At 40.6% G+C, this 18,271-nt stretch overlaps 1 protein-coding gene across 1 annotated transcript; it reads right to left on the bottom strand.

Annotated features, from left to right (window-relative positions):
- Window positions 1-1,567: 1,567 nt before the first annotated feature.
- Window positions 1,568-5,005, bottom strand: LOC143415032 (interferon-induced protein 44-like). The gene is made up of 9 exons (XM_076880360.1): window positions 4,975-5,005; window positions 4,743-4,789; window positions 4,355-4,375; window positions 3,787-3,820; window positions 3,088-3,283; window positions 2,711-2,863; window positions 2,455-2,626; window positions 2,262-2,362; window positions 1,568-2,014 (listed from the first exon to the last, which is right to left on the bottom strand). Exons 2-9 carry the CDS (start codon window positions 4,780-4,782, stop codon window positions 1,847-1,849), a joined length of 885 nt encoding a protein of 294 aa, XP_076736475.1. The 5' UTR covers window positions 4,783-4,789; window positions 4,975-5,005; the 3' UTR covers window positions 1,568-1,846.
- Between the last annotated feature and the right edge of the window lie 13,266 nt (window positions 5,006-18,271).

The raw sequence follows: 18,271 nt of genomic DNA, 5'->3' as shown, positions 1-18,271 counted from the left end.
GTGTGCACGCCATATAAACATTGGAAGGTATGACGGAAAAATGAATACATTTAATAAAGAAACGATATTGAACAATAAATAGAATATTTTAAAGTAGTGACTGTAAATTAAACTAAAGTGAATCAACGGGTGGTGAGGTGTGGAGCTTACCATGTGTGGCATGCCATCACAGGGTGTGTACTTCTCTGCACCTCCGGAAGTCCACTATCAACTCCTTTGTCTTTGCGACATTGAGGGTGAGATGGTTGTCTTGACACCAGTGGGTCTTGACACTGGATACAGACACTTTCTGTATCCTTTATTATCTGCAACTGAAAATAGTTGTCTAAAGTGATGTTGTCCCTGGCTCTCTTTCTCTCTGTCTCTCCCTCCCGCTCTGTTCCTCTGTTTCTGCGAGTGTAACTACCGCCCCTCCCCCCTCTGCTCAGCGCAAAGCACAAGGCTCGCCTACAGAGTGAAGTGGAAAAAAGTGCGAGAGAGGGTGAGAGAAAGAAAAAAAAAACCCCACGGCTCGCGATAAGGAGCTGGCTTGCGTTGTTCACGTCAAAGATCCAGCTCTAAGAGCCATTTCGTTCGCGACCGACACATCACTAATGTATTGAGTTCCCCTTGGTCTCATTATGTTTGATTACTCCCAGCTGTGCTCTCCTCCTGTGCCTCATTTCACTCGTTCTCTCTCTGTGTACTAAATCCCTGTGTTTTCCTGCTTGCTGTCGCTTCTTCCGCAGTTGCTGTGTAAGCGCCTTGTTTTATAGCCACGTCATGTTATGTCTCGCCTAGCTATTTGTGGTTTAGCCCAAGATTCTTAGTTCTCATTTCATGTTTGTTTCCTTTTTACTGTTCATGTACTTAGTGCTAGCATGTATTTTCCAACAATAAAGCTGCTGCCTTTCATTAATTATTCTGTGTCAAAGCCCAGTATTTGGATCCTAACCAAGCCTGCCACACAGCTCACTTTGTCTTTCCCTGATGAGCATCAGTAATAAAGTCATAGGCACAACTTTATTTAACTTCCTCATGTTGGCTAAAATCTATTTTACAGATATGATCTTAAACCAGGACACAGACAGTGTAATTGCTGACCTGATATCAAGTGTATACGTAGACTGAGCCCATCTTTGATGTTTGTTTTTATATCTACTCTTTCCTCTCAAACTTTTAAACAGCAGCGAGCAATACTTATACACTGTTTATTCCTACAATGTTCTTACTCTCACACTGACAGTAGTAACAAAGTATCAGCATGGCTGAGTTTACTGTAAATGGAAATAATTAAACAAAAAGCTGAGTAGGAAAACTTACTAGTTTCATGAATAGTAGTCCGCCTGTGACTAGAGGACAGATGATCTGTACCATCTGATTAAGCTCTCAAATGCATAGTCAAGGGGGGGACTAAGCACATATCCTGATTTGGACTTATGTATCTAACTGGATGTTTGTATGGGTTGAAAATCTAAGTAATTACATATCTATACATCGACCCTCTACCACTTATCCAACTTAAATTACAGTTCTTTAAACAAGAAATCACTGATTCACAGAGGAGAGTCTTACATCAAGGGTTAAAACGATTTATTTGAGTTACACGGCAGATAGCAGTGTACAAGCATATATGTGTCATTCTTCGTGCAGTTACCATTTTGAATATACCGTAAATAGCAAAAAGTACATGTGCTGATTTTCCTTGAAGTTTATTTGGATTTAATTTGCAAAAGAAAAGAAGTTTCTTTTCACACCTTTTTTGTGTGACTGTGACTGTAACGATGGCAAATGAAACATGAGCAAAATCACTTGAAGAGTAACTGAACATTTTCATTTTCTAGCTCCCTCACACATTGATTACAGGTCAGGATTGTACGTCATTCAGGTAGTCCTCTCCATAGTCAATGATCTTTTTCAGTACACTCAGTATCAGTGAATCCACATCGTTATTCGTATCAGTTTCTTTGTGGTAGTTCTTCACGAGGAAGATGCAGTTCAGTGGAATACCCAGTTCCCTGTTCACTGTGTCCATCTAAGTTTAAACAATATTACATTTAAAAAACTGAAACTGTATTGTTGCACTAGTGACAATTATATAATTACTATAATTACTAATTATATAATTACGATAATTATAAATTACTTATTCAAATATTTGTACTCATTATAGCTGAGGTTTCTGTTCAAATATACTGAAATGTACAGCTGAATTTCAGATGTTACATCCATGTGTAAACTGTCTACAAACTCACGAAAGTTATGAAAGTCCTGGAACATACCAGCTTATTCATGTGCTTGCTCTTGTAGGCGTTCTTTATGTCTTTTTTGACTTCAGGACAAGCTTCATCAATTTTAGTGATAACAGCTATTTGTGGGATCCCTGCCAATACAGAAAGCAATGCAATCATTTTATCTCATGTTTTTCTACTATTTGAAATCGTGACGTCATACATGTAGAACATCTGCTCTCACCTTTGTCACGAGCATGTAGTCTGACTTCTCTCATCTTCTCCAAAGTTTCATCACTGATTATGCTCACTGTGTCAGCTTGAATAACTAAAACCAGAATGTGGACTTTGTCATCTAAAGTAGGAGAACTGTTGTAGTCAGGATCTGATTCACGCAAGAGAGATTTGGGTTTGAACTGGTAAAAAAAAGCAAAATCACTTAACCCTTTTTGCACGATACAGTTTCTGTATCACAGACTGTACAAGCATCCACATCATACCGTGTAACCTTCTTTGACATGTCCACTAATGGCAAGTTTGATGTCTTCTACATGAATTCCTTTCTCAGCGCCCCTCTCAAGCCCCTTGGTGTCAGTGAAGACAAAAGGGTAAAGAATTCCTGGATTTTCTTTCTGAATTTTAAATGTCCTGTACTGTGAATAAAAAAATGTGGTGTTGTTATATTAGTGCCAGATACTAAAGATCCTAAACAGTTTTCAAAATAATTGACACACTAGTTGTGCTGACTATTTTTCACTCGTTTATAGTTTAATGCTTATAAAGCAGCTACCACTGCAGTGCGCTCCTGTAGTCATAGAAAACCTCAAAGGAAATGAGTGTGCAACTATGATAAGAATAGATACATCCTCATACATACTGCAATGGTGAAACTGTCACCAAAGTTTGCTGCTGCCAATGCTCGAGTTGCGATTTTGCCTCTTAAAGCACTGTCCACAGAGTTGATGAAGCTGGACTTTCCAGCACCTGGTGGTCCATGAAGCATAATTCTGAGATGCTGGACATCTTTGTGAGGCTTGTAATCTCTGACAAGCTGCAGTTCTCGCTCTCTTTCACTGTTCATTTAGAAAATTACAATAGGATTTAGTGTGCACTTACAGTTTATACAACAGTGTTATGAACAAACACATCAAACAAACAAAACACTTGAGGGCTGTACTACTGAGACAGGCTGACATCTGTTTTCTGCTGCCTGCAATTTCAGAAGCCTGAAATAACCAAATAAGCATTTCTGTGTCACCATGTGAAACTATGTGAATTCCACATTGTGACTCAGAGGTTTGTGCTGCTGTAACAATTTGAATGTATAATATTTAACACTTCAGCTGAGAATCACTTACAGTGACATCAGAATGAGCAAAAATGTGACACCCACAGATGGGTTTAAAGTCAAATTGAACGAACATTAAACATAAGTTACCACAATGATCAAACAGGTCAAAAGAGATGGATTTTGTGATATAAAATTGTGACTCTAGGATTAACACAGGTGAAATTAAATGGTTAATCTTAATAATTCTAGTACACCTCTCTAAGCAACCACACTCTTAATACTCACCCCCATGGTATGCTCCTCTCTTCTACCTCTAACACTGCAAAGTGAAAATGTAAATTGTATGAGTCACACTGGAAGGGCAACGTTATAAATTAATTACACATTATGTATTAAGGCTGTTACAGACTGAACGCGTTGCTTTTTTTGAGGAAAATTCTTCCTCAATAAAAGCACTGTGAAAACTAAAAATGAAGCCGACATCAAACGATGACGAGCTGAGAAAAGTAAGAAACTAAGAAAACAGCAGCAGGGAGAATTTAACGGTTGGATCCAGGAGCTGAAGCTGTGTGTTCGTACATAGTTCAGGATGTCAGTGGGACAGTTTGAGGCGAGGCAGGGAAATGATTTCAGAAAGCCGCATTGAGTAGCTGTGTGTCTGAGGTAAATAGTATGACATGATTACACTTCCTGGAATTCTGCTGCTCAAACTGTCAGTGTGAACAGCTGCATTAGCTGCACTAACAGACGAGACCAGAAAATATTTGCGCAGATTTTACGTGTCCGGTGTGTAAAAGCCTCAAGTTTTTTCCTCAGGACTAAATAATTTTGTATCATATTTAAAATATCTTACGAGAAGGTGGTGAGCGATTACCTGCAATTGAAATATGACAAAGTAAAAGCATGTTAGCAACACTTTTCCATATTCAGGCACAGTTATATTAGATTTTACAGGCAGTTGAAATGTTACTTTTTGCCAAACCAAAGGACATTATGGTAACTTTTCTGTTGTAAAATAATTTTGCAAACATCTATAACAAATTCAGATCAAGATCACTCGAGTCTCCAGTATTTCCTGATTTCAAAACTGTTCAGTCCAGTCAAGCCAGTTTTACTTGTGTAGCTCAATATTACATGTTAAACCCACGAGGGCTTCACAAACATGACAATATAGGGCAAATCAAAAGAGAAGCATGAAGAAAACCACCAACAATGAATATGAAATGAAAAAAACTGCTTACCCGAAAAGATTTTTTTAATATTCAACATTTTTTTTGTCATCAACTATCTGTGAATTAAACAAGCAAAAAAGACAGTAAATTATAAAACAGTAAATTCTTGAAATTCTTCTTGAAATTAAATTATTTTAACTTGACACATGTCAACCAAATGTGAGATGACTCAATAAAGGTCAATATAATAATTTAATAACTGGATTTTCTGCATTGGATTATTAACACAGTGTTACCTTACCTGAATACCCAACTGTGCTGTGAAGTTGGCGTGTCTTGGTTGTTGTTCACACTGATGTATATGATGTTTGACTTTGGATTTATAAATGTCGTTTCACTTTCTCTTTGGGTCATGTGACTTCTGTTATTCGCTCTATCTGATGCCAGTCTAATGTAGTTGTACACAGCAACTTCAAAAGTGTTAAATGTTTTGGTGTTAGTGGTCTTCTTGCAAAAGTAGATTAATTTTACTCTAAGTAGAGTCACATTCTTTTAATGTAACTCTGAGGTGTAAAATGATAGTAGTTAAAAATGAGTGTTTCTAGGTCAAATCTGGAGGTGTTACAATGGAAACATTGGTCGTGTCCAAATTCATGGGCTGCATCCTCCTGAGGACCCGGCCTTCGCGGTCTACGTGGGCCGGGTCCTCAGAAGGTCTGGTAGGCCGGAAGTAAACGGCCGTGAAATTGGACGGTCTAGCCTTCTGATTAGTGTCACCGCTGTCTCGGTGGAGTTTAATAAACTCAGCCGTCTGCTCCTTGCTATCTAAAATATAACGGGACACTGGCGTAAATTCTCGACTGTCTCATACTTTTGTTTAATTGGTTTTCTGTTTGACGTTTAGTCAGCTGTGTAAAAACCAAGGAGGAACCCACCCGGGGGATTAATAAAGTTTTATTTTATCTAATCTTATCTAATAACTTTAATCTCAGCCAAACCGATTTACTCACGAACAAACAAAACACTGAAGAAAGCCCAACAGTAACATTTTTAGGTTGTCTAAGTGACTTATATATTACGTTTAACCCGAGCAGCGAAAGTCCACGGTGATCTGAAAATGATGTGCCCGGAGTTGTGCCGTTCTCGGCCGCATCAGTAACCCTCGAGCTCCCGGCTAGCTATCGAGCTGGTGGGTAGCAGACACCTCCGAAAACGTCGAAGCACTTTTGCAAATATGCGATATCTTGATAAACCCAGCAGATATTTGATGTTTACACAACTACTTCCTCGCCTGAAAATATGTTAAAAGTTTATTTTGTGACCCAGAAAGATTAGTATGAGTAATTTTAAAACTTAGTAGTGGCCGCCATTGTTGGAAACTGGAGTTTGGCTGGGCCGCGCTATGAATTCTGGGATATGGTAGGCCACGAAGGACACACCCGACCCATCCTTAAAATTCGGGGAAAAGGAGGACGCATTTGTCGGCTGCATTCGGAGGAGTCTACGAATTTGGACAGCCTTCGGCGCGTCGCTGTGACGTAATCGGTCTACAAATGCGGCCTCAGGAGGATGCAGCCCATGAATTTGGACACGACCACTAACTCTCGACCTCCTAACTCTGAACTCCTACAGGGGCTATGACACCAATAGAGTAAATTCACAGACTCCACCCCCAGCACTATAGGCTCCAATCGAAGCTGAAGTGAAGCCTTTTCAGAACATTTTGCTCTACATATTTGAGTTGTTTGCCATGCTTGGTAAGTCATTTTTTCAAAGATTGTTTCAATTATTATTATTAGCTTTTACTTCTGTGGCTCTTTGGAGTTGAGACAAAGCTGTGTGAAAGGCATTAGCCGTGTTGCTGGGTGATAGTGTAACACTTCTGGAGTCGTTACAGTATACTAGGACCAGTTAGGTTCGACTACTAGAGCAGTAATGAGCGTAGCATGTAATAAAGACCACAGACCAGTAAATACGTTTAAATTGCCGGCTTATTATTTTGTGAAGACAGAGAATAGACAGTTATAGACACATTACATAAAACATTCAACATCACACATTTAAGGAAAACAAGATGTTTTCTTTCCCCTTCTTAGTTCAGTATGTTCTGTCAGTTCATCCTATTTATCTCAAAACCTTTTATTTGGCTTTAGAAGGATGTTATTTTCAACCTAGGTTATTGTTTTATTTATTTCAAGTTCTAAGTTCAAGTTTATCCTTTGATCTATTTGCATTAACACTGTGTTATTTTAAATCAAGTTCAGTTCTTTAGGCCCAAGATTTAATTTAATCTTGGTCTAGGTTCACCTTTAAATTCTCAACCAGTTCTTATTTTGTTTTAACCCAACAAAATTGTTTACATTTCCATTAACACCATTACAGCATTAAAATGTAAGGTTGACCAAAATAAATTACAAAAATAAATAAATAAATGTAAAACTGAAAACAATTCAGCAAAAGGCTGAATAAATCCCTTAAACAAACAAATAAACAAAAGAAAGTTGTCTCTGTGTCCTTTAACTATTAATCCTGGGATTACTCCGAATGATTATCCAGTGCTTTGAAAAGTCCGCTGTTCTTTTGCAGAGGTGTATGGATTAATCCTACCAGTTTTTTCAGCGAAAGAGCTCAACGTCCAGCAGGGGGCGTTTTCCTTTTTCCTGCTCGGTACAGTTCAATGGGTCTGTGGGTGGCTCGCCATCTTGTTTCTCGCTCAGCGGATCAAACTCCGATTCTAGCTCAGCATTTCCCGATCCAAACCTTAATGGCCTACCATAACAACAAAATAAAGTGCATAAACATTCGAAAATAACACACGGGTAGCCCTTAAATAACAGTAAAAGTCCGTTTTTTCCAGCTTATTTAGCCGTAAATGAGGTGACGCCAATATGGCGCGCTGAAACACCTTCAAAGGCCTTTGAACTGCAGCCTGTGTGTCGTTTAAGCACGAATCCACCGTTTTTAACATAAAACAACATAAATCTGCTACCTTGGCTCTCCATTTGCATGAAATGAGCAATATAATACAACAAAAATTTCTTGCATGAAATAAAAGACAATTTCTGAACTCACCAAGTCCCGTTCGGTTATGTTCACAACGTCACCAAGGCAAGGACAGGTCGGAAAAACAAAAATACATTCTCCAGAGTACAAAAATGGCTTTAAGTAGATTTTTGGCTTATTTTTACTATTTTTTCACTCATTTAAGCAGCAGCTCTGCAAGGACTGTCTGCATTTCTCCCTCTCGAGCATCAAAAAAAAGGAACAACCCGATTGGGTGTGGCTAATCACAGGAGTCACGCTGCAGCGTGCCCTTTCACAATAAGAGTCTCAACACATATTTTAGCCATTTTACCTGAATTAACATAAAACACCATGAATTAGCAAGTTCTGTACCCTTTTAACATGTTTTTAAACACAAATGAAATCCTATACCATGAATTATATCATTGCTGATGTTTTTAATGAATTTTCTAACCATTATGATCTATTTATTGACTATTTATCACCTGTAATATATTTCTTATGACTGTTTTTACTAACAGGCTTTTATTTGTTGTTAGCTATGTTAACCAGGGTTACACCCTCCCCTCTTAAATGTATGCAAGCCCCTTTGCATAATGCATACTCAGACTACCTGGATATCATGGATTTCAATAGAGCCTGTGACAGCTTCACTTAAGCTTTGGAACAAAGACTGTACTATGCCAACAAGAGGGTTGCCTAATTGAGGGTATGTTAAGTGCTTGGGCTTTGGATGATCTCTCTCTCGGGATGATCTTCTGACTGATTGCTCTGCTTTGGGGTCATTTCTTTCAGTTTCATTGTTTACAGGTTCAGTTTCATTCACGTGAGTTTGAGTTGCTTCCTCATCATTAGTTTTCGTTGAATCCGATGCATTGTCCTTTTCATTTTGTTGAGTTATCTGAGCTCCTTCCTTTGCAGGTTCAGGCAAGTTTTCCATTTCACGTGGTTTTTCCATTTCAGGTATTTTGTCATTTTCAGGTAAGTTTTCCATATCCGGTAGGTTTCCACAATCAGGTAAATTTACAGTTTCCGTCATGTCCATGTGCTCTTGAGCAATATCAGGCACTGTCACATCTTCTGAGACTTGAGAATTGTCTGATTTGGGTTGCTCATTAGCATGGTTTGACTTAGCCTTGGGAGGAAAAACTACCTCGTATTCCTCAATCGACCTTGAGATCTCCTTGGGAGGAAGTGGAGGGTAATACAGAGGGTAGTTATCCTCCTCGGAGTGGTATTCAAGTTCAGGTTCATCAGGATCAGTTGTTGGGTGTTGACGTGTGCTTGGCCGATGAGGCTTTACTTGGACTGCTGGAGGATTTTCAGGGGCAGTTGGCAAAAACCCACAAGGTAACAAAAGGTCTCTGTGGAGAGTTCTAGTGGAACCTTGGTGATGCTCGGGTTTGACTGTGTATACTGGGAGGTTGTCTTTTTGGCTTACAACCACGTGGACGACAGACTCCCACTTATCAGCCAATTTGTTTTTTCCCCTAATCCGAACATTCCTTACAAGCACGCGATCTCCGACACCTAAGACAGATTCGGTTACATGTTTGTCATATCTAGTTTTGTTACGTTCAGCAACTTTGCTTACATTTTTGGTAGCCAGTTGGTAGCTCTCCTGAAGGTGAGATTTGAGGGCTTTAACATACTGTGAGTGAGATTGCTGCTGGCGATGGTTCAGGGGGACATTGAAGGCAAGATCAATGGGTAACCTAGGCTGTCTGCCAAACATTAACTCGTACGGCGTAAACCCTGTACTTTCATGTTTGGTGCAGCTATACGCGTGAACGAGTGGCTTAACAAAGTCACGCCAATGTTTCTTGTCTTCGTCTTTGAGTGTACCCAACATGTTTAGCAGGGTTCTATTAAACCTCTCCACAGGGTTTCCCCTGGGATGGTAGGGTGAAGTTCTGACCTTCTGAATCCCAGCTAGGTCGCATAACTCTTTGATAGTTTTTGACTCAAAGTCTGCTCCCTGATCGCTATGCAACTTCTCGGGAAAACCGTAGTGGATTATAAAGTTTTCCCACAGGGCCTTGGCTACAGTTTTAGCCTTTTGGTTGGGAGTTGTCATTGCTACAGCATACTTCGTAAAGAAATCTGTAATAACTAAGACATCTTTAGTGTTGCTGCGATCTGGTTCAATTGTCAAGAAATCAATACACACCAACTCTAGAGGTCTGGTGACTTGAATGTTTACTAGGGGCGCCGCCCTCTCTGGCAGGGTCTTTCTGCAAACACACCTGCTACAGCTTTTGATCTTTTGCTCTATGTCTGAGGCCATTTTTGGCCAGAAAAATCTGGTTCTGGTTAAATCAAGGGTCCGGTCAAGACCAAAATGACCCATGTCATCGTGAAGGCTTTTGAAAACCATAGATCTTAGACTTTCAGGAAGAACCAGCTGGTACTGTGTCTCTTCACCTACTTGTCTTTTTCTGTACAAAATCCCGTTCTGCAACTCAAGTTTGTTTAACTCACGCAGAAGGATGCTAAGTTGTGGGATCTCGTTGCTTACAGTAGGAGGAGATGTTTCACCTGTTTCAAGCTGGTGTATGATTTCACTGATAGCAGGATCGTTTGTTTGACTTTGTCTTATCTCTTCTTCTGACAAGCTTGGAATGACAGGAAAAGCATCACACTGGTCGAAACTGTCGGGAACAGCATCAACGGACGTAGACAGTGAAGTTACGAGTGGGCAGGCGAGAGCATGGTCTGTGTCAAGAGACTGGACTAGATGTTTCTCACATATTGCACTGACAGCTTGAGTGGGAACGTGAGTGAAAGGATCGGTGCCAGGCAAGTGGTGTTGCACAAACTGACGGATCCGCTCCTGTTCCTTCAGGGAGACAAGGTCATTTAATGGCTCGAGATGCGGACGACGAGATAGGCCATCTGCGTCCATGTTTTGTTTGCCTGCTCTGTACCTAAGCTGGAACTCGAAAGAGGACAGGGCGGACAACCAGCGATAGCTCGTCGCGTCTAACTTAGCGGTGGTCAAAATGTAAGTTAGAGGGTTACTGTCAGTTATTACTGTGAAAGGACTGCCATATAAGTAATCACAAAACTTTTCCGTTACAGCCCATTTGAGGGCAAGAAACTCAAGCTTATGAGCAGGATAACGGCTTTCGCTTTTTGATAGTCCTCTGCTTGCGTATGCAATTACTCGCAACTCTCCCTCCTGCTCTTGATAAAGAGCTGCCCCTAACCCGATTGTGCTTGCATCTGTGTGTAATACATAAGGCAACTTGGGATCGGCAAAGCCTAGAATTGGGGCAGAAGTCAGTTTGTCTATAATAGTCTCAAACGCTTTCTGACAACTCTCTGTCCATCTCTCCCCGAAAGGAGCTTTTGGCTGAAAGTATTGGACGTAGTTGGACTTAGAGCTATTGTTTTTTCGCAGTGGGGGGTATCCAGCAGTTAGGTTGGTAAGGGGTTTTACGATCTTAGAAAAGTCCTTAATAAACCGCCTATAATACCCCGCAAACCCTAAGAAGGAGCGGAGTTCTTTCAAGTTCTTGGGACTTGGCCATGTTTTTAACGCTGCTACTTTCTCGGGGTCTGTTTCTACACCGTTTTGGGAGACAATGTGCCCCAAGTACCGAACTGACGTCTGAAAAAACATACATTTTTCAGGCGATAGCTTCAGACCGTATTCTTTGAGACGATTAAGCACATGGAGAAGGCGGGTCTCGTGTTGTTCGAGGGTTTCGGAGTAAACTATAAGGTCGTCTAGATAGACTAGGACTTCCTTAAGGTGGATGTCGCCCATACATTTCTCCATCAGCCTTTGAAATGTGCTGGGAGCGTTTGTTATGCCTTGAGGCATCCGGTTGAACTCAAAGAACCCCATCGGACATACGAAGGCTGTTTTGTGCTTATCTGCCTCATCGACCTCAATCTGGTAGTACCCACTTTTGAGGTCAAGGACCGAGAACCACTTCGATCCTGTCAAGGCGGAGAACGCTTCTTCCAAGTTAGGAAGCGCGTAGGCGTCTTTGATGGTGTTCAGATTCAACTTACGGTAATCTACACAGAGTCTTACGTCTCCATTCTTCTTCCTTACCACCACTATCGGTGAGGAAAATGGCGACTCGGATTCGCGAATGACACCTGCATCGCTTAGCTCCTGCAAATGCCTCCGTACGGCGTCAAGATCTTGTGGTCGTACGGGACGGGGTCTGTGCTTAAAAGGGGTTTCATCGCTCAGTTTGATTTGGTGTTTTACTTTGTTAGTGCAACCAAAGTCTGTATCGTGTAGTGCAAAAACCTCCGACATAGCACTTAACTTTTGTGTGATTCGTTCTTTCCATTCAGCAGGGACTGGAGAATCAGCAAAGTTAAGATTAAGCTCAGCAGGGTTTGAGCTGGGAGTCTGTTTGGACTGCTCTGTGATCTGACTGTTTGGTATGATCTCTTGAATAGCATGCATTTCAGCAATGACACTTTTCGCAGGGATAACTATGTCATGCTTACTTTCATTTCGCAGGACCACTGGAAGCTTTTGTGAGGGTTTCTCAGCAAGGGTAAGTAGACAGTTGGTGACCAAGATCCACCTGGCAAGGAGGATGTAGAGGGGGTCTCGACTACTACCCACCCGCCTGAGTGTTCAGTTTTTGCGTGGACTAAACCCTCTAAGACTCGACTTTGGCCTGCAGGAATGACTTCAGGCTCTTTCCCTGACAAAGTGACAAGACCAAGGCTGTCGTCCTCTTTTTGCTTGTGTCTTTGTTGTAACACGCTCAGCATTACTCTATAACCATAAGGCAGGATACTGAGGTCTGTATTAGCCAAGGAGAGGCTTTCAAAGACAAGGTCAAGAGTGTTAGTGCCAATTAAGAGAGAAGACTGAACACTAGAGCGTGTGTCTGGAACAATTAATGCAAGAGAAGACACAGTAAGTTCAGTACCAAAACAGTTCTTTGGAAAGGTAATGTCGACACAAATATAGCCTGAATATGGAACATTCTGACCATTTGCAGCTTCGACTTCTAGCAGGTCCTGTATTGGATGGATTTCAAGGTCTGCAAGATTGTTTTCATAGAACGATCGGGACACTGTGGTCACTTGCGATCCGGTATCAAGAAGGCAGTTGCAAGCTTGATCATTGATTTTCACTTGAGCAGTGTACTTAGCTCCAATTAGACCCTTGGGTAGTTTCACAGTGGCTGATTTATTGTTTGAGAATCGTTTTTTGGGTTTATGTGAAGGCTCGGTGGGACTAGTTTTGTCCGTAGCACCCATTTGTCCCGCAATGAGGGCTCCCTTTAGTTTAAAGGCTGTGTTTGCTTGTTTTGTCTATCCCACAGCAACTGTTTTTCTTTCAACTGTTTCCTTTTGTCAGTGACTAAAGACGGGTTTGGGTCATTTGGGCACACAGAGGCAATATGGCCGTCTTCGCCGCACTGGAAGCAGTAACCAGGCCTGGGCCTACTCTTCGCAGCTTGGGATGTCAAAAGGGTTCGTTCGGGTACTTGAGAGTTGGTCTTAGCAGTAGCTTTTGGAGGGTTAGACTTTTTCCTAGGAGGGTTCGGGGTTAATGTTGCGAGATGGCTTTGAAGCTGACTGATTTGTGCCTCTAATTCTGTGACCAGATCCTTTTGAGCATCTACTGGTGGGTCTACTTTCTGGGGTTTCAATCTCATCAGTTCACTCTGCAGCGCAGTTATTTGTGTTCGCATTTCAGTGAGATCGTCTTGCATGGTGAGCGCAGGAAAGTCAGCATTTGCAGCAATAGAGTGAGAGGCTACTTTTGGTCTGGTGGCAGCAAAATGTTTTTTCATTCGGCTTTCTTTTGCAGTATGCTTGTCCTCTTCCACTCTCAACTGTAGCAGCAGCTCGGTGAATGAGGGGGGTTTATCTTTTTTCTTTTCGAGCTGAAGATCTGTTAACAAGGCATTATCCCAACACCCCCGACAGAATTGACGCAGAAGGTGTCGGTCTGCTTCACTAGCTACGACACCGCCTCTTTTCAGAGCTTTTGAGAGAGCTGTTTGCAAGCGATGGAGGTAGTGTGAAGGCTTTTCACCTGCATCTTGTAATGTGTTGAGGAATTTGGCGAAAAGCTCGTCGCCATCCTCCACAGTGCCAAAAGCTGAATGGAGTAGTTCAAGGGCCCAGAGGTTTCACCACGTTGGCAGCAGGCGGTACAAGACTGTCTACGATTTTCCGCGAGCGTTGCAAGTCAGACAGATTGGGATCTTGAAGTATGAGCTCTACACTGTGGCGCCATGTATCAAAGTCCACCTCATGACTAGGACAGGGCAGTTTGCCTGAAAAATTTCTGAGGCGGAAGGAGGCGCTCACTGGTGAGACAAGAGCTTCACTTCGCACTATGTCCTCTACTACAACCTTTTGCACATCAGGGTGTGTTATAAAGCTCTGTGGAATGGTAGTTTGTAGATCTGGCTGTGTCTGGTTGTCTGACTCAGAATCGCTGATGCATATGTTAGCTTTGATCAGTTCTGCAGTTTCACTTTGGATAGGTTGGTCATTTGCTTGTACTTGGGTTGTTAGTTCACTATGTGCATCTGGGGTAGGAGCTTCTGTGCTGTGTGTGACTGACTGAGCACATTGGGAAAGGTGTTCATGCAGAACAGCTTCAAAAGATTTGCCACTAAGTCTAGCAATGTTTTGCAGTTCATTGAAAAAACTGTTGGTGGCGACGTTGATAACAGCTGCGATGTACTCAGGTGACAGGGCTCGTATCTGATAAGTGACTTCATTCGGACATTCAAGTGTGTAGGGTAGTAAGGGTTCAAGTGTCGACAGAGCAGATCCACTCTCATACTCTACAATAGCATTTTTGTGGTAAGAAGACTTAGGGTCATCTATCTTAAGGGTTCTTGCTGTTCGACCATATCTGCTTAAAAAGTCTTTTAAAGCTTCATCAGCGTCTGTGCCTGTAATCCCACTAACAATAACTGAGTTTGGGATTTTAACATTTTCTCTGTCAACTATTTCCATTTTGCCGGACTTGGCCTATTTTTGAGGTCTGGGTCAGGAAAAAAGCTTGAGGGATCAATTACTACTCCTGGCTGGCTCGCCACTTCTGTAACACTTCTGGAGTCGTTACAGTATACTAGGACCAGTTAGGTTCGACTACTAGAGCAGTAATGAGCGTAGCATGTAATAAAGACCACAGACCAGTAAATACGTTTAAATTGCCGGCTTATTATTTTGTGAAGACAGAGAATAGACAGTTATAGACACATTACATAAAACATTCAACATCACACATTTAAGGAAAACAAGATGTTTTCTTTCCCCTTCTTAGTTCAGTATGTTCTGTCAGTTCATCCTATTTATCTCAAAACCTTTTATTTGGCTTTAGAAGGATGTTATTTTCAACCTAGGTTATTGTTTTATTTATTTCAAGTTCTAAGTTCAAGTTTATCCTTTGATCTATTTGCATTAACACTGTGTTATTTTAAATCAAGTTCAGTTCTTTAGGCCCAAGATTTAATTTAATCTTGGTCTAGGTTCACCTTTAAATTCTCAACCAGTTCTTATTTTGTTTTAACCCAACAAAATTATTTACATTTCCATTAACACCATTACAGCATTAAAATGTAAGGTTGACCAAAATAAATTACAAAAATAAATAAATAAATGTAAAACTGAAAACAATTCAGCAAAAGGCTGAATAAATCCCTTAAACAAACAAATAAACAAAAGAAAGTTGTCTCTGTGTCCTTTAACTATTAATCCTGGGATTACTCCGAATGATTATCCAGTGCTTTGAAAAGTCCGCTGTTCTTTTGCAGAGGTGTATGGATTAATCCTACCAGTTTTTTCAGCGAAAGAGCTCAACGTCCAGCAGGGGGCGTTTTCCTTTTTCCTGCTCGGTACAGTTCAATGGGTCTGTGGGTGGCTCGCCATCTTGTTTCTCGCTCAGCGGATCAAACTCCGATTCTAGCTCAGCATTTCCCGATCCAAACCTTAATGGCCTACCATAACAACAAAATAAAGTGCATAAACATTCGAAAATAACACACGGGTAGCCCTTAAATTAGGGCTGCTCAATTAATCGAATTTTAATCACGATTACGATCTGGGCTTTCAACGATCATTAAAAATCACTGAGCCGATTATTAGCCCCTCCCTCATTTATCCGCGACACCTTAAAGGCCGTCTGTGAAAATATTGTCGGGCATAAACCAGTCCGTGGCGCAAAAAAGGTTGGAGACCGCTGATTAAGAGGACCCGAGGGAAGCTCGGAAAGCTAAGCAGAAGTTATTTGGAGAGGAGAGTGACTGCTGTTGGTTGAAAAGAGAGTTAAAAAAAAACAAAAAAACTTCAGTGGTGTTGCACACTATTTTATATTATTTTTTTAAAGTTATTGTTAACCCTTTAAAGCCGGTCAGAGCAGCACGCTCCGTTTTGCGTAACTATTTTTAAATCCCTGTAGAATCTGAACCGTGTAAGCTAGCGCAATAATTTGTTTTGCATATGAAACCGGAGGAGTTGTACTTACATCTGATGCCATCAGCTTGTCCTCGGTCACGGTTTCGTTCCACATATAGCTTTGCAAAAATTGCATAAAAAGCGCTTGCAGGAACAAAAACATAATATTCCAGAAACACGCTTTGCCGTTACTATCAGCTGTTCGTAACACTTCCCACAGTAAAATGATGCACATGCTGTTTTCTTTGCAAATTTGCATCATAGGATTGTTTTGTTTTTCCTGCAGTATATAAAAATTGCTGTATCTCCAAAATAAAACTATGAAGACACTCAAAATAAATTTCCTGTGGTGGGAAACTATTTTTTTGCAACTTTATTGTATTTAAAGTTTTGAGGGATAAACCTCTTAAATTTCTCCAAGTAGAAATATATGTAAACAAAACAAAAGCGATTTTCAATTTTTTTTGTAGTTTATTGCACTTTTTTGCAATTTATGTAATTACTATGGACTTAATGCATACATATTATTAAAATATGGGCTATAACAGTTGTATTGTTGTATAGCAACTTGAAATGCTCCCACAAATGGCACTACAGCATGTAAAAATAAATAAATAATATAAGCTCTGGTGGACTTGGTTCTATGGTAGGTCTTAAAGGGTTAAATAAATATCGTCAAATAATCGTGATCTCAATTTCAGTGAAAATAATCGTGATTATCATTTTTGCCATAATCGAGCAGCCCTACCTTAAATAACAGTAAAAGTCCGTTTTTTCCAGCTTATTTAGCCGTAAATGAGGTGACGCCAATATGGCGCGCTGAAACACCTTCAAAGGCCTTTGAACTGCAGCCTGTGTGTCGTTTAAGCACGAATCCACCGTTTTTAACATAAAACAACATAAATCTGCTACCTTGGCTCTCCATTTGCATGAAATGAGCAATATAATACAACAAAAATTTCTTGCATGAAATAAAAGACAATTTCTGAACTCACCAAGTCCCGTTCGGTTATGTTCACAACGTCACCAAGGCAAGGACAGGTCGGAAAAACAAAAATACATTCTCCAGAGTACAAAAATGGCTTTAAGTAGATTTTTGGCTTATTTTTACTATTTTTTCACTCATTTAAGCAGCAGCTCTGCAAGGACTGTCTGCATTTCTCCCTCTCGAGCATCAAAAAAAAGGAACAACCCGATTGGGTGTGGCTAATCACAGGAGTCACGCTGCAGCGTGCCCTTTCACAATAAGAGTCTCAACACATATTTTAGCCATTTTACCTGAATTAACATAAAACACCATGAATTAGCAAGTTCTGTACCCTTTTAACATGTTTTTAAACACAAATGAAATCCTATACCATGAATTATATCATTGCTGATGTTTTTAATGAATTTTCTAACCATTATGATCTATTTATTGACTATTTATCACCTGTAATATATTTCTTATGACTGTTTTTACTAACAGGCTTTTATTTGTTGTTAGCTATGTTAACCAGGGTTACAATAGCATAATATTCTGTTTTAGCTAGCTGAAAGGTGTTTGCAGGCAAATGACACAGCCTTGAAAAAAAGCTTGCGTGTGAATTTTCAGTCAAATTCTTGGTCAAATACACCTAAAGCAATGTCTAGAATGTGAAATTTTGGTATAATGGTGCTACTTGAAGCCTGAAAATGATCTCCCATAAAAATAACGAGCAAACAGCAGTAGCAGATGTCCTGACTGGATGCTACGTTAGCATTTAGATCCCTCCAGAGTTTTGTGCACACAGTTTAGGTAAAAATGAAAAAGGTTGAGGTTTTACATTTAGTTCAGTATTACCTGTTGTCTGTGTCCTTGTCTTTTGGGAAAATACTTTACACAAGTAATGGCTCAAAAAGGATTCCTTCTTTTTACTGTGCTGCAATTGATAACTGGATTATTTGTGCCATTAATTAGTGTCAACTAATTTTTATTCAATCTCCACATAGGATATGCTTGTGAAGATGGAATATGGGGAGAGCCAACACGTTCTCACTCCCAACTCGTCAAACGTGTGACGCATGGTCAGGCTCCCTCTGCTTCACTTATGGACGCGCAGGGTACCCCCCTCGCGTCGAGAATTGACGTGCAGGGTCCTCCGATTGAAGAGATTGCAGCGGAAGTGCCTGTTGTCAGTATATTTAGA

Source organism: Maylandia zebra, linkage group LG23, assembly GCF_041146795.1.
Source record: "Maylandia zebra isolate NMK-2024a linkage group LG23, Mzebra_GT3a, whole genome shotgun sequence".
Taxonomy (NCBI): domain Eukaryota; kingdom Metazoa; phylum Chordata; class Actinopteri; order Cichliformes; family Cichlidae; genus Maylandia; species Maylandia zebra.
This window is presented reverse-complemented; position numbering and strand designations above follow the sequence as displayed.